Raw genomic sequence first — 15,587 nt, 5'->3', positions numbered from 1 at the left:
CTAGGGAGTGAACTCACCTGCACTCCCCATACGCGCCACATCTTTTCAGTGTCTAGGGAGCAATCTTGCCACATCTCTTCAGTGTCTAGGGAGCAATCTCGCCTGCACTCCCCACACGCGCCACATCTCTTCAGTGTTTAGGTAGCAATCTTGCCTGCACTCCCCACACGCGCCACATCTCTTCTGTGTCTAAGGAGCAATCTCGCCTGCACTCCCCTCACGCGCCACATCTCTTCAGTGTCTAGGGAGCAATCTCGCCTGCGCTCCCCACACATGCCACATCTTTTCAGTGTCCAGGGAGCAATCTCACCTGCACTCCCCACATGCGCCACATATTTTCAGTGTCTGGGGAGCAATCTCGCCTGCACTCCCCACATGCGCCACATCTCTTCAGTGTCTAGGGAGCAATCTTGCCTGCACTCCCCACACGCGCCACATCTCTTCAGTGTCTAGGGAGCAATCTCGCCACATCTTTTCAGTGTCTAGGGAGCAATCTTGCCTGCACTCCCCACATGCGATACATCTCTTCAGTGTCTAGGGAGCAGTTTTGCCTGCACTCGCCACACACGCAACATCTCTTCAATGTCTAGGGAGCAATCTTGCCTGCACTCCCCGCACGCTACATCTCTTCAGTGTCTAGAGAGCAATCTCGCCTGCACTCCCCACATGTGCCACATGGCTTCAGTGTCTAGGGAGCAATCTCGCCTGCACTCCCCAAATGTACCACATATCTTCAATGTCTAGGGAGCAATCTCGCCTGCACCCCCCACACACACCACATCTCTTCAGTGTCTAGGGAGAAATCTCATCTGCACTCCCCACATGCGCCACATGTCTTCAGTGTCTAGGGAGCAATCTCGCCTGCACTCCCCACACGCGCCACATCTCTAGTGTCTAGGGAGCAATCTGGCTTGCACTCCCCACACGCGCCACATCTCTTCCATGTCTAGGGAGCAATCTCGCCACATCTTTTCAGTGTCTAGGGAGCAATCTCGCCTGCACTCCCCACACGCGCCACATCTCTTCAGTGTCTAGGGAGCAATCCCGCCACATCTTTTCAGTGTCTAGGGAGCAATCTCACCTGCACTCCCCACATGCGCCACATCTCTTCAGTGTTTAGGGAGCAATCTCGCCTGCACTCCCCACACACGCCACATCTCTTCAGTGTCTAGGGAGCAATCTTGCCTGCACTTCCCACAAGCGCCACATCTCTTCAGTGTCTAGGGAGCAATCTCACCTGCACTCCCCACATGCACCACATCTCTTCAGTGTCTAGGGAGAAATATCACCTGCACTCCCCACACGCCCCACATCTCTTCAGTTTCTAGGGAGCAATCTTGCCACATCTTTTCAGTGTCTAGGGAGCAATCTCGCCTGCACTCCCCACACGCACTACATCTCTTCAGTGTCTAGGGAGCAATCTCACCTGCCCTCCCCACACGCACCACATCTCTTCAGTGTCTAGAGAGCATTCTTTCCTGCACTCCCCACACACGCCACATCTCTTCAGTGTCTGGGGTGCAATCTCGCCTGCACTCCCCACACGCGCCACATCTCTTCAGTGTCTAGGGAGCAATCTCGCCTGCACTCCCCACACGTGCCACATCTCTTCAGTGTCTAGGGAGCAAGTTCACCTGCACTCCCCACACGTGCTACATCTGTTCAGTGTCTAGGGAGCAAACTCACCTGCACTCCCCACACACGCCACATCTCTTCAGTGTCTAGGGAGCAATCTCGCCTGCACTTCCCACATGCGCCACATCTCTTCAGTGTCTAGGGAGCAATCTTGCCTGCACTCCCCACATGCGCCATATCTCTTCAGTGTCTAGGGAGCAATCTTGACTGCACTCCCCACACGCGCCACATCTCTCAAGTGTCTAGGGAGCAATCTCGACACATCTTTTCAGTGTCTAGGGAGCAATCTCGCCTGCACTCCCCACACATGCCACATCTCTTCAGTGTCTAGGGTGCAATCTCGCCTGCACTCCCCACACGTGCCACATCTCTTCAGTGTCTAGGGAGCAATGTTGCCTGCACTCCCACATGCGCCACTTAGCTTCCATGTCTAGGGAGCAATCTCGCCACATCTTTTCAGTGTCTAGGGAGCAATCTCGCCTGCACTCCCCAAATGCGCCACATCCCTTCAGTGTCTATGGAGCAATCCCACCACATCTTTTCAGTGTCTAGGGAGCAATCTCGCCTGCACTCCCCACATGCGCCACATCTCTTCAGTGTTTCGGGAGCAATCCCGCCTGTACTCCCCACATGCGCCACATCTCTTCAGTGTTTAGGGAGCAATCTCGCCTGCACTCCCTCACACGCCACATCTCTTCAGTGTCTAGGGAGCAATCTTGCCTGCACTTCCCACACGCGCCACATCTCTTCAGTGTCTAGGGAGCAATCTCTCTTGCACTCCCCACACGCGCCACATCTCTTCAGTGTCTAGGGAGCAATCTTGTCTGCACTACCCACATGTGCTACATCTCTTCAGTGTCTAGGGAGCAATCTTGCCTGCACCCCCCACACGCGCCCCATCTCTTCAGTGTCTAGGGAGCAATCTCACCTGCACTCCCCACACGCGCCACATCTCTTCAGTGTCTACAGAGCAATCTTGCCTGCACTCCCCACACGTGCCTCATCTCTTCAGTGTCTAGGGAGCAATCTCACCACATCTTTTCAGTGTCTAGGGAGCAATCTCGCCTGCACTCCCCACACGTGCCACATCTCTTCAGTGTCTAGGGTGCAATCTCACCTGCACTCCCCACACGTGCCACATCTCTTCAGTGTCTAGGGAGCAATCTCGCCTGCACTCCCCACATGCACCACTTTTCTTCCATGTCTAGGGAGCAATCTCTCCACATCTTTTCAGTGTCTAGGGAGCAATCTCGCCTGCACTCCCCAAACGTGCCACATCCCTTCAGTGTCTAGGGAGCAATCCCGCCACATCTTTTCAGTGTCTACGGAGCAATCTCGCCTGCACTCCCCACATGCGCCACATCTCTTCAGTGTTTAGGGAGAAATCTCGCCTGCAGTCCCCTCACACGCCACAACTCCTCAGTGTCTAGGGAGCAATCTTGCCTGCACTTCCCACACGCGCCACATCTCTTCAGTGTCTAGGGAGCAATCTCGCCTGCACTCCCCACACGCTCTACATCTCTTCAGTTTCTAGGGAGCAATCTCGCCACATCTTTTCAGTGTCTAGGGAGCAATCTCACCTGCACTCCCCACACGCGCTACATCTCTTCAGTGTCTAGGGAGCAATCTCGCTTGCACTTCCCGCACGCGCCACATCTCTTCAGTGTCTAGGGAGCAATCTTGCCTGCACTCCCCACACGCGCCACATCTCTTCAGTGTCTAGGGAGCAATCTCGCCTGCGCTCCCCACACGCGCCACATCTCTTCAGTGTCTAGGGAGCAATCTCACCGGCACCCCCCACACACGCCACATCTCTTCAGTGTCTAGGGAGCAATCTCACCTGCACCCCCCACACACGCCACATCTCTTCAGTGTCTAGGGAGCAATCTCACCTGCACCCCCCGCACACGCCAGATCTCTTCAGTGTCTAGGGAGCAATCTCACCTGCACCCCCCACACACGCCACATCTCTTCATTGTCTAGGGAGGAAACGTCCCTGCACTCCCCACACTTGCCACATCTTTTCAGTGTCTAGGGAGCAATCCCGCCTGCACTCCCCACACGCGCCACATCTCTTCAGTATCTAGGGAGCAATCTCGCCTGCCACTTCCCGCACGCACCACATCTCTTCAGTGTCTAGGGAGCAATCTCGCCTGCACTTCCCGCACGCGCCACATCTCTTCAGTGTCTAGGGAGCAATCTCGCCTGCCACTTCCCGCACGCGCCACATCTCTTCAGTGTCTAGGGAGCAATCTCGCCTGCACTTCCCGCACGCGCCACATCTCTTCAGTGTCTAGGGAGCAATCCCGCCTGCACTCCCCACATGCGCCACATCTCTTCAGTGTCTAGGGAGCAATCTCCCCTGCACTCCCCACACGCGCCACATCTTTTCAGTGTCTAGGGAGCAATCTCACTTGCGCTCCCCACACGCGCCACATCTCTTCAGTGTCTAGGGTGCAATCTCACCTGCACCCTCCACACAAGCCACATCTCTTCAGTGTCTAGGGAGCAAACGCCTCTGCACTCCCCACACTTGCCACATCTTTTCAGTGTCTAGGGAGCAATCCCGCCTGCACTCCCCACACGCGCCACATCTCTTCAGTATCTAGGGAGCAATCTTGGATGAGCACTTTGATTACCATATACGTCTAGGATGGCATTTTTGGCTGACAGTCTTGAGGGGCTGCTCATGGAATGGAGTGATGGGGGGCTATTCCTTCATGCTGGGCTTTGTAGTGATTGCACCGCTATCATGGTCTGTGCATGTCGCGTATGTTTCAGCAGGGCTCTTAAATCTTGCCTGTTGTTGTTGGATATCCCACATTCCTTTCACTTGATTTCAAGCCACTTCCTCAAAAGTGGTTTCTCTTGAAAGACTCACTGGGAAGTTGTAGACTGACATGGAGTCAATTATGGAAGTCTAGCTGTGGTACCCGTCATTGCTCATGTCCTGATAAAGTAGTGTCTCATGTGCCCTGGAGGATGTTGCTCTTGCACTCTTGTCGCCAAGTCTTCTTTAGTTTTCTCTGGTGTCTCATGTGCCCTGGAAGATGTTGCTCTTGTCCGCTTGTTGGCAAGTCTTCTTCAGTTTTCTCTGGTGTCTCATGTGCCCTGGAGGATGTTGCTCTTGCACTCTTGTCGCCAAGTCTTCTTCAGTTTTCTCTGGTGTCTCATGTGCCCTGGAAGATGTTGCTCTTGTCCGCTTGTTGGCAAGTCTTCTTCAGTTTTCTCTGGTGTCTCATGTTCCCTGGAGGATGTTGCTCTTGTCCGCTTGTCGGCAAGTCTTCTTCAGTTTTCTCTGGTGTCTCATGTGCCCTGGAGGATGTTGCTCTTGTCCTCTTGTTGGCAAGTCTTGCTTCAGTTTTCTCTGGTATCTCATGTGCCCTGGAGGATGTTGCTCTTGTCCTCTTGTTGGCAAGTCTTGCTTCAGTTTGCTCTGATGTCTCATGTGCCCTGGAAGATGTTGCTCTTGTCCGCTTGTCGGCAAGTCTTCTTCCGTTTTCTCTGGTGTCTCATGTGCCCTGGAGGATGTTGCTCTTGTCCTCTTGTTGGCAAGTCTTCTTCCGTTTTCTCTGGTGTCTCATGTGCCCTGGAAGATGTTGCTCTTGTCCGCTTGTCGGCAAGTCTTCTTCAGTTTGCTCTGATGTCTCATGTGCCCTGGAAGATGTTGCTCTTGTCCGCTTGTCGACAAGTCTTCTCCAGTTTTCTCTGGTGTCTCATGTGCCCTGGAAGATGTTGCTCTTGTCCGCTTGTCGGCAAGTCTTCTTCAGTTTTCTCTGGTGTCTCATGTGCCCTGGAAGATGTTGCTCTTGTCCGCTTGTCGGCAAGTCTTCTTCAGTTTTCTATGGTGTCTCATGTGCCCTGGAGGATGTTGCTCTTGTCCGCTTGTCGCCAAGTCTTCTTCAGTTTTCTCTGGCGTCTCATGTGCCCTGCAAGATGTTGCTCTTGTCCGCTTGTTGGCAAGTCTTCTTCAGTTTTCTCTGGTGTCTCATGTGCCCTGGAGGATGTTGCTCTTGTCCTCATGTCAGCAAGTCTTGCTCCAGTTTTCTCAGGCATCTCATTTGCCCTGGAGAAAGTTGCTCTTGTCCTCTGATCGGCAAGTCATGCTGCTGTTTGTTGTTGTATTTCAGAAGCTCTGATATTGATTTTCGCTTTGCATCAGATGGAGCTTTTCCAAGTGATGTTTGTTACTTGTGCGGAATGTTTCAGTCAATCAATGGCTTCAAAAGAAAGATTGATTGATTGTGCTCTCTTCTCGTGAATGAACTTAAGTAAACTGTAACCATGCTATTTCCCATATATGGACTGTTGTGGTAAAAAAAATCGAACTCTTTTTTTCTTCCCTTTAAAAACTGCTTATATAAACAGTTTCAAACTATATACAGTAGTAATACATTTTAAAGGAATTTTAAAGGAATGAACAAAATATCAAACATTTTGCTTCAGACCCTTTTCCAAATTGTGCCTCCTTTTAGTACCTATTGTAGTGAATTGGGGTGAGCATCAGTAATGAGGGTGTCTACAGAGTGCATTTTTTGCATCCAAACAGACTACGATCTTGCCCCGGACAAAAGAGGAATCCATGCAAAATTTGGTAGACGTGGGTTCAAGGATGTGGATTTGTATAGCCTGGACAAACATACAGACATACATACATTCAGCTTTATATATAAAGATTTTGAGTTGCATGCATACTTGAGACTGGTCTGTAATTGGCAGGACTGCTTGCTTGAAAATGGAGCATTTTCCTGGACTGGGGTTTGTGGAAATAGAATCTAGTGTTCTTCCCCAAGTAAAAGTTAAAGGGAATTTGTATGTTTGTTGGAAACCACCTGAATCAGGGGCCTTATCCCAATGTGCAATGCCCTTCCAATCACAAGATATCATTGGCTCTACCATTTTCCAATGGAAATGTAATCCTTTTAGGCATCGGTTCCAAACTATATCGAATGCATGCGGTTAACAATGGGCTTTGTGTACTTTATTAGAGATTAGGGAAAAACAATGAGATTAGAAGCTCTGGAAAAGCCCACTGGACACGCTCCAGATGCGTTATCAGAGTCCGGCACTTGTTTTCGGAGGCTGAAGGTTGTCCCAGGGTCAGGCACGGCGGTATTTAAGGTCTTGCCTCTCGTGGGCCGGTGCTGTTGCAGCTCAGAACTCGAGTTCCTTCGTAGATACCTGCAGGAGAAGAGAGGACCATGAAGTGGCTATTGCTTCTGCTGGGGCTGGTGGTGCTTTCTGAGTGCATGGTCAAGTGAGTACTTATCATACCAACTGCGTACCCTGGAGGGTTCTATGATCTGAACCCAAGAGTAAGTGCCGGACACTAAACTTCAGGAATATCCAACTCCTTGCACACAGCTAACACTCAGGTCTGAGAAGAGAGAGCGACGGTGAGTGCCTATCCTCACACAGAAAGGTCTCATATGTGGGTCAAGCAAGGTTTAGAGTAATTCATCCTCTGGTCCTTTACATACGGTGAGGTGAGCATGGCAACAATGGAGAGTTTATAAATGACAAGCCTCAAGTGTCTTCTTTTAGATAGCTATGCTGTATTTTTGTTTTCACATAAATGGGTCTTTGAATTAATTGCTCATACACACTAAACCAAAAACCGCTATCAAAGGGGATCCTTTCAGTAATGTGAGTGCGAGGCCACTTCAGACCCTCATACCATGAGCAAAATATGTGACTCTTGATGAATAGCCTGTCTCATTAAACAGCCTGTTCACATTATATCTGGTCCTTTGCAGGAAGACCATTTCAATTCAATTAATTACAATTTCAAAGCTTTGGGTTTGGGGAGGATAGCTCACGGGCAACACGCTTGCCTTGGAAGCAAGAAAAAATGGTGCAACACAGGTTCAATCCGTGGGTCTGCGCTTAGAAACCTCTGGGTGTTAAGCGTGTTGTAAATAACCAATCACAATTTCAATGTTTGAAAAGGACATATTTTTCAAATAATACTATTGTATTTTTCAATTGTGGTCGACTCGTCCCTGGGTGATTTTTTACTAAAGTGATTTATAAGGATCCAGTGAACCTGAAAGGATAATTTTATTTTTTGGGGGGGAGTGTGGGGGCTGTCTGGGAGTGTTGGGCTCCCATAGATTTTTCTCAAGGATCAAATGATATTTATTTTAAGACTCACAAATCCCCTGGAAAGATCTGGAAGTTCAGGGGCAAACCTGTAGATGGACATATTTCAAAAGGCTACAGGAAAACGTGCAGGCAGTGGAGTAAAATGTGGGGGGATGTGAAGCTTAGGAAGGAATTCGGGAGAGGAAATAAGTCATGTGTTTGCTCGGCCCTGGCTGCACTTTAACATAGATATCTCAGTAGGCCACTGTATCAGTTTCAGACATGTGTGCTTCACAGGTTATTAGGACAGTTTTTCTGAAGTCCAACTAAGTGCTTAGTAAAACCATTCAACTGAGGCAGTACAAGACTCCATTCTTAGTATAAGGCTGCACCACCTGAGTTCATGGTAGCGTAGACAGAGCGGCCAGGCTTATCTTAGGAGGGAGAGAGGGCTGTAGAATCAGTACAAGTGAAATTGTAATACAAATTATCCAAAGAAACACGGAAACACTGTGTATTGTAAAAATAAAGGATTTATTTAAATACAGGTAGGCCCAGATACATCTAGGGGTTAAGTAAGTACTAACACATTGGGCCTCATTACGACCCAGGCGGTAAATTACCACCTGGGTCGTACCCTTACCACCACGGCGTAAACTATGTTTACGCCATGGTGGTTGGCGGATTTACCGCCCCATTCCAAGGTGAGTGGGGCGGTAAATCCCCATTTCCCATTTTACCCTTCCCCATTCCCATTTTTGCCCCATAGGGCATAATGGGAATGGGGAAAGGCACTAATTACGCCACCGTAAATTACGGTGGCGTAATTAGCACCAAGGTCCCGTTGCGGCATGGGTATTAACGCCTGCAAAAAGCAGGCGTTAAAATCACCATCCTGCAAAGGGATCTTGGAATCAGGCTTTAAGGGTCGGCGCTGTTTACGGCGCCATAAACCCCTTAACGCCTGGGTCCTAATGAGGGCCATTATATGAAATCACAATATAAACACAACACTATACTTGAAAACACACAGGCCCAAGTATAAACCCTATTTGAAGTACCCAACAGTAGTTCTAGGGAAGTCAAAACCTTTTCATACACATTCAGGATAGGTCAAGCCTATTCTTGGGGAGTAAAAAACAATGGTTACTTTTTACAATTACATTCAGTAATGCTAGGGCAGTAGAACCTTTCAGTTGTATAATGACTCTCAGTACAAATCACATAATCAGCCAACTGGACAATATACGTTTGGTGAATAGTGGAACACTTATTCTAGGTGCAGTAAAAACCTAGAACTACCTTTGTGATAACACACAGTTATACTAGGTCAGTAAAAGCTAAGGATGTAATATACAATTACAGGTGCTTTTGAAATCAGGGAACCCCGGTTTGAGGTAAGCAGTAACTTATGTAGCTTATTTTCGATGGTACACAGCTAACACAAGGTAAGTAAAACCCACATACTGTTTTAATCTCCCAATGAAGGGGAAAGCAAAACCCAATTTCACGCTTTAATGAATGACTCAAAGTTATTTTAGGTAGGCAACAACCTAGTACAGACTTATTGTGGACAGGCTCGCCGCAAGTCAGGGGAAGCAAGACCCAGTTTGGCGACACTCATTCAATTATCCTCAAAGGACTAATCTGGTGATACCAACAGTTGCAAGACACTCATGCAATTATCCTCACAGGAATAATCTGATGAAACCGACACTTTACTTTTCGTAAGAGGCACAACCTAATCACAGGAGAGTAAAATACCTTCACATCTACTTTCTATTCGGATGGCAAAACAGTGGCTAAGGGAGAAAAGATGTTAACCATACTTTTAAGAATAATGCATCACACATTCAAGATCAGTAAGAACTTTTGTAACTGTTCACTCTTAGAATTACAGTTACCAACCAACTCTTTACAAGTAAGTAACTTTGAAACACTTATTTTCTTTTCTAGGCAGAAGTCCCAATCCTTTGAAAGTGGTTCCCTTATTCTTGGAGCATGATTGTTCTCAGTGGCAGAAGTGGGGTTGGGGGAGGAGGGGTCACCAGGACTAGTGACCAACAGGCAGTGTCCGAATTACAGAATTGTTACAGTTTTAATGTGAAAGAGGATACATTGTATCTCCCCAGCACTCCACATAAGGTGGGGTATGCTGGTTTCACAGAATAAAATGTAAAAATGTAAAAGGGATGCAAAGATCCTTTCCACCCTTGGGAACTGTAGTTCACCCAAGGATAGGAAAATAACGTTAAAAGGGGAGCTCTAGAGCAACCCAGCAACAACAGACACTTATTGCTAATAAGTTGTTAAAGAGGATACATTTAAAAAGACACTATGGAGAGTCTTAAAAATGACACCCATAAAAAGACTTAAAGATTATGTGAAGGTGGAAAAAGGTTCCCACTCACTGAGGTATTAAGGAAAAATATCAAAAGGTTCTAGGGTTGACCAAGGTCAGGAAGATTTACCAGTTCTGTGCATCTTACTTAACACGGGTTGAATCTGATTTTCAAAGACCTAACCATTCATCCTTCCGAAGTTGTTAATGCTGTTGCAGTGGTGAGAAGGGAGCTTTCATATCAAACATGCACAGACACTCACGCACCCGGCCTGTCAGGGTCTGATTACCACTGTATGGAGCCCTATGTGTTTTGAAAACAACAGGGAAAGCTTCAAAGAGCTAAAGGACACGGTACAACCGTGATCATCCTTTTAACCGTTAACAAGGAAACATACGGTAGCACAAAAACAACGGTTTTCTAGGAAGGCAGGTATTCAGACAGCATATTAGATAAGCAAAAAATGGGTCAAAGGAGTGCTCACACTCTAACACAAAGGAGGGCCACCCGGCTCAGCGTATCTCACCCTAAGGAAGAACACCCTGTCCCTGGCGGGGGTGCCTGTCCCTGGGTGGCACGTGTTGTATCGCCTATCTAACAGATATAGAGGAGAGTTCTGTCCCTCAACCTTCTATACTAGTGGCAGTGTCTGTCGGCAGACAAAATTATCCAATTGTGTAGAAAACTCTTAAAAATGGTATTCTCCAGAGTGGTATAGCAGTGTTCAACAGAGCTGTGGATTAGATCCTGTGGCTGCTAGGTCTTAGACATGGGTACAACCTGAGAAGCAGGTCAACTGTTTGTATTCCATGCAAAGTGTACAAATTTAATACAGCCTGTAGGTCACTGTGGTTAGGGTTTGAAACAGTACAGCTGGACCACTGGTGGGTGAAGCAGTAAAACACAGCCAAAGGGCTGGAGGACTAAAAATTGGCTCTTATAAAAGCAGCTCACTCGGTGGTAATGAGTGTGCTAAAACACACGATTTCCAGAAAACAAAGTCTCTTTGTTGATATAAGAGAGATCAAAGGTAGGTCATGAGAGCCCTCATGACCAAAAGGGGTCGACCGGTTTCAATGGCATAGGAGATTGGAGCCATCTTCGTCAGGACCGTGATTAGAAGTACAAGCTGAAATTCCTGGAGTTCAAAAATGCTGAACTTGTAGAGAAGTGCTGTTGTCTCCTGTGGGGAGACACAAAGGGGGTTGGGGGAGAGGGAGAAAGGCAAGGGGAAAAGAATTAGAGGAAACACTGGCAACAATAAATGAGTGCTGGCATGGGAGTGGAGGTCTTCATGCATGCGAGTGAACATGTGGAGAAACCAAATGAATGAGTCAATTAGTTCAGGAGAGATGCACCTGTGAGAGGTCTCACCGCCAAAAGGGGGGTTAGGGGGTGAGGGATACAGGGGGGTGAAGGAGACCGCCTCGTGAGATGACTGATGGAATCAACCGAATGGTGAGGTACGGCGTGCTCGCGGGCCAGTGGAGGGTGCACCAGGGGTGCAGATTGGGCAGTTCCAGTAAAACCACTGTGTTATGGGGGCAACAGCCTCCAAAGGTGCTAAATGTCCGCTAAAGAAGTGGAGAGGTAGAGACCATACCTCTAAACGGGCATCCAAAATGAGGAGGGAGCAGGGAGGCGATCAATGGTCAGAGGTCGCTCAAAGGACAAAGACCAGATGGAAAAAACAGCAGCCATTGCACAAGCCCGTCAAAACTGTAGGAATCAATGCATACAAAGGCTGGTGAAGTAGGCAGCAAACGAAAACAAAGGATAAATACATGCGTCAGGCCCATGAGGAATAGGTCACGTCTACTCATAGCCTCAGGCAGGGAGCGCAAGCTGGGGGCGGAATGAGTCACATGCCACCATACGTGGTGTCACCCCCCCTCTGATATTGCTTACATTAGTGTCATGTGACACGGTAATTGTAGCCCTTGCTAGTACTGCCTCACAAAACATGGCAGCTCTCTGACGAAAGTGGTTGTTATGATGTACTTCTAGACAGCACATCACAAAGAGTTAATCTTTCATGCTGCCTGATGGCCGCTTCTAGGTGCTAGCGACTAGGCCCGCGCATGGACACGTTGTTTCCTTGGAAGGTTTCTGGCAAGAAGTGGATTATTCCTTCTGGAAGCACTGGGGGCTCATTTCGAATAGCCGATAATTTTAGGTGAAAATAGCTCTTCTCTGTAAATGTCACTGTTTGCATACATGATCTGCAACGGCATACCATTGCACGCCGCCGCGCCAAATGAGTAAACCCTGCGTGCCATTTACACATGCTAGGCAGCATTTACAGTACTCTGAGGGAATCTGGTTGCCTTTTGTGGGTGTAAAAAGTAGACGGATGTATAGGAATCGTCAGCATTCATGCCACCACATGACTGTCATCCTGTTGTAAATGCTGGAGCATTTGCAAGGTGGAGAGAAAGGGACGGTGGAGTAGAACATTACAATTTGTGACCTCAATCTGACCTCTAAATGAAGGAAAATATGGTGTGGCGTGGAATGCATGCGTAACAGGATTGTGCCCGGGTGTTACCCCTCCACATCATCCCTCATCATACTGCACAACTTCCGTCAGCTTGCATGTGTTATCAACCCACATTGAACGTCAGGGAGTTTCTTCCTTTCTGAAGACCCCAAAGAGTTGGCAGATCTGGGGTTCAGCGTCCGGGTCCCTTCAGCTTTACCCACTGGCTTGAGATGCTAAGGGCTTGAGGTGTCACTGTGTCCTTGGTCTATGGCGCGGGGGTAAAGCTACCATTGGCTGCAGGACGCTTCCATGCTGTGTGGAGGGAAACAGAACATGAGGAAACTAGACCAACTTCTACCAGAAAACAGGTCCTCAGAACCACGTGTATGTAAGGAGCGATATCAAGGTCCACAGGGCCTGCTTGGTCTCCAGCGTTTCTCCTGCTGCGGCCTCCTGGGACTGTCCTTCAAATGATCTATAGCATAGAGCCCCAGAACCGGAAGTGTGTACTTTTCTTCTAAGAAAGTATATCTTATGATCACATTGAGGAAGCCCCCCGCGCCCCCTCAGACCCCACTGCAAAGCTCCCGTTAGGACATGTGGCGGGCTTCTCTCCCACCTATTCACCTTTATCTGCCCCTCTGCCTGCAGTGTTACACTGCTCCAGTGCCCGCCCTGTAACTCATCCTTCACACCATCCCTCTGGAGCCATGTGCTCCACAGCTGGACACACCGCTATAGAAGAGATGTCATCATGAAGGGTGCAGATGTTACACACTGTCCTCTCTTCGACCAATCACACATCTGCGCTTGAGTAACTATGGTTGCTCTGCACCTCCACAGCCAGGCACCACTGATTACTTGATGATCCTGCGTCCATGCGCTTCCTTGCAGCTCTCACCATAGCTGGTAATTCATAGAAGTCAGGGCTTCCGTGTGCTAAGCCTTCCCCTGTACACAGCCATGCTAAGAACATTCAACATGCCACCGCCCTCACCTAGTTGCCCTTTAGAGAAAGAGACATGCCCTACACAGCGGCCTGCATGAGTGCTTTGAAGAGCATGGCACCTCACATCAAATCATGTTAACACCTCTATAAATGGACATGGCTATTACATTTGAAGATTGTGATATGCTCTGAAAAAGCACAAATGAGCATCAAAGACCACAAAAGCACAAATTAACATTGGATAGCACAGGGGCAACGCACTAGTCTTGGAAGCAAAACAGCAGAGAGCAACGCAGGTTCGAATCCTGGATCCATGCTTAGACACCAAACTCGGGTATGGTATTAGGAGTGTAATACAAATTCCATTAAATTAAAGTAAATCCTTCAAAGTATGGAATTCATCAATCTGCAACTGAGTACCAGATACTGGATCCGGATTCCTTATTCTGCCATACTGTCCAATATATACTGTACCCACGTTGCAATTTCTCCTTGTAATTTGCTTCGAGACATGCTAGTGCTCAGTGATTTGAGCCTAAACTATTTGCTTTGATTGTGCAGTCGTTGTTCAGTACCTTCATTGCATTGTACAAACACCAACACCAGTTCTTAAAAGAACTTGGCATGCCTTACGATTGCAGATAATGTTCGTATGTCCATTACGAGTTCCCAACTTTAGCATTTGCATCCGGGGAAGGGCACTCAGCCAATCAGGCGGCTGGAACAGCAGCAGGAATATACATTCTCCGACCCAGACCCAGCCCCTTCCCCATGCCATACCTGCTTACCTCCTGGTCCAGAACTTTGTGTTCTGGTCCCGGCACTACTCTCACTCCCGGGCCGCCATAGACATGGAAAATGGACTTAGTCCCTTTTCCCTGCGACCATCTTGTTTCTATTGAATTTTTTCAGCTCAGGAGATTTGCATCGCTTGCGCAGCCAATCTCCCAAAGGCAAAAAACAAAAAAACATTTCCACCACGGATATACACTGGGTTGCAAAATGCTTTCACCCCCACTGTGGGGGGGAAGACACGGCTGGTAACAGCCCACAGCCCTCACCGAGGCCTGCATGAAAGTTGCCGTCCCATAGCAGGGGTGATAGCCATATTATTTAATGTTTTTTTAGATACTGCATTAAAACTTTTTTGCGAAATTGTGTACTACATTTTAATAATTTCAAGAAAAATATAGGCCATTTTTAAAAATGCCTGTTTTCAGAAAAGTTGTAGTATGTAAAGTCCAAAAATATGTGCTCTGTCCTTTACCAAACCAGAAACATTGCTTCAAAAATGTCATATAAGGGACCGATACTCCACATTTGGTCATCCAAATAAGTATTTAGCCTTCACTTAATTTGGGGAGAAAACCTGCATCAAAATGTGGTCAACCATTTTCTTTTGCAGCAAAGTGAGTAATAAAAGCCCATGTAAGTAGTTTTACAGCAGTTGCCTGAGTTTCCATGTACATCGCTGACACCAAAGCCGGGCGAGGATCCACACTCATCAGCACACAACATTATGGTGTTTATTAGTACTATCCTGATCAAGTATTTAGCACCTTACATTTCTGTTGGCCTTCTTTTCAGAAAACCAAATGGAAATCTATTTACTAGAATGTTTCACTTAGATTGCTGGAAAAGAAAATCTGCAAATTCAGCTGTTGCTGTTTGTTGTGCAAACTAGTCTCATAACTAGAATTCAATTAAATAGACTCAAAATACATTTTGTGTTGGATTTGTTAAGTAATCAGATCATTACTACACTTATTTTGCTGATTAACATTTGCCAAAAAATCGATTTTTGAAGGATGTTTTTTTAACATTCTTTCTGGAGGTGCAATAGGAAAAATACATTTATAATGCATATATGTTGTTAGGAGAACATTTAAATATGTCACACAATTATGCCAGCAGAATGTAAATTTCGCAACCCTGAAAATTCTGTATTTGCTGAAGTTATGGGTCTTGTGTTTTGTTCCCTTAGACGTGATCTTATAGATGGCGTCGGCTCCTGTATTTATTGTTTTCCAAGAGGAGGAATCTGGAATAATTGACAGTGGATAGACTGCATGGCCCTCCTCTTCCTCTCCTGATC

General features: G+C 47.4%; 1 protein-coding gene across 1 annotated transcript in view; it reads left to right on the top strand.

Moving 5' to 3' along the window:
- Nucleotides 1-6,836: 6,836 nt before the first annotated feature.
- Nucleotides 6,837-15,587, top strand: part of LOC138528295 (pepsin A-like) — a 40,928-nt gene continuing 32,177 nt past the window's right edge. The window contains exon 1 of the mRNA XM_069639759.1: nt 6,837-6,892. Coding sequence (XP_069495860.1) covers nt 6,837-6,892 — 56 coding nt within the window. The remainder of the gene's footprint in view (nt 6,893-15,587) is intronic.

This window comes from Ambystoma mexicanum, chromosome 7q (assembly GCF_040938575.1).
Source record: "Ambystoma mexicanum isolate Mex_15411 chromosome 7q, UKY_AmexF1_1, whole genome shotgun sequence".
Classification (NCBI taxonomy): Eukaryota; Metazoa; Chordata; class Amphibia; order Caudata; family Ambystomatidae; genus Ambystoma; species Ambystoma mexicanum.
This window is presented reverse-complemented; position numbering and strand designations above follow the sequence as displayed.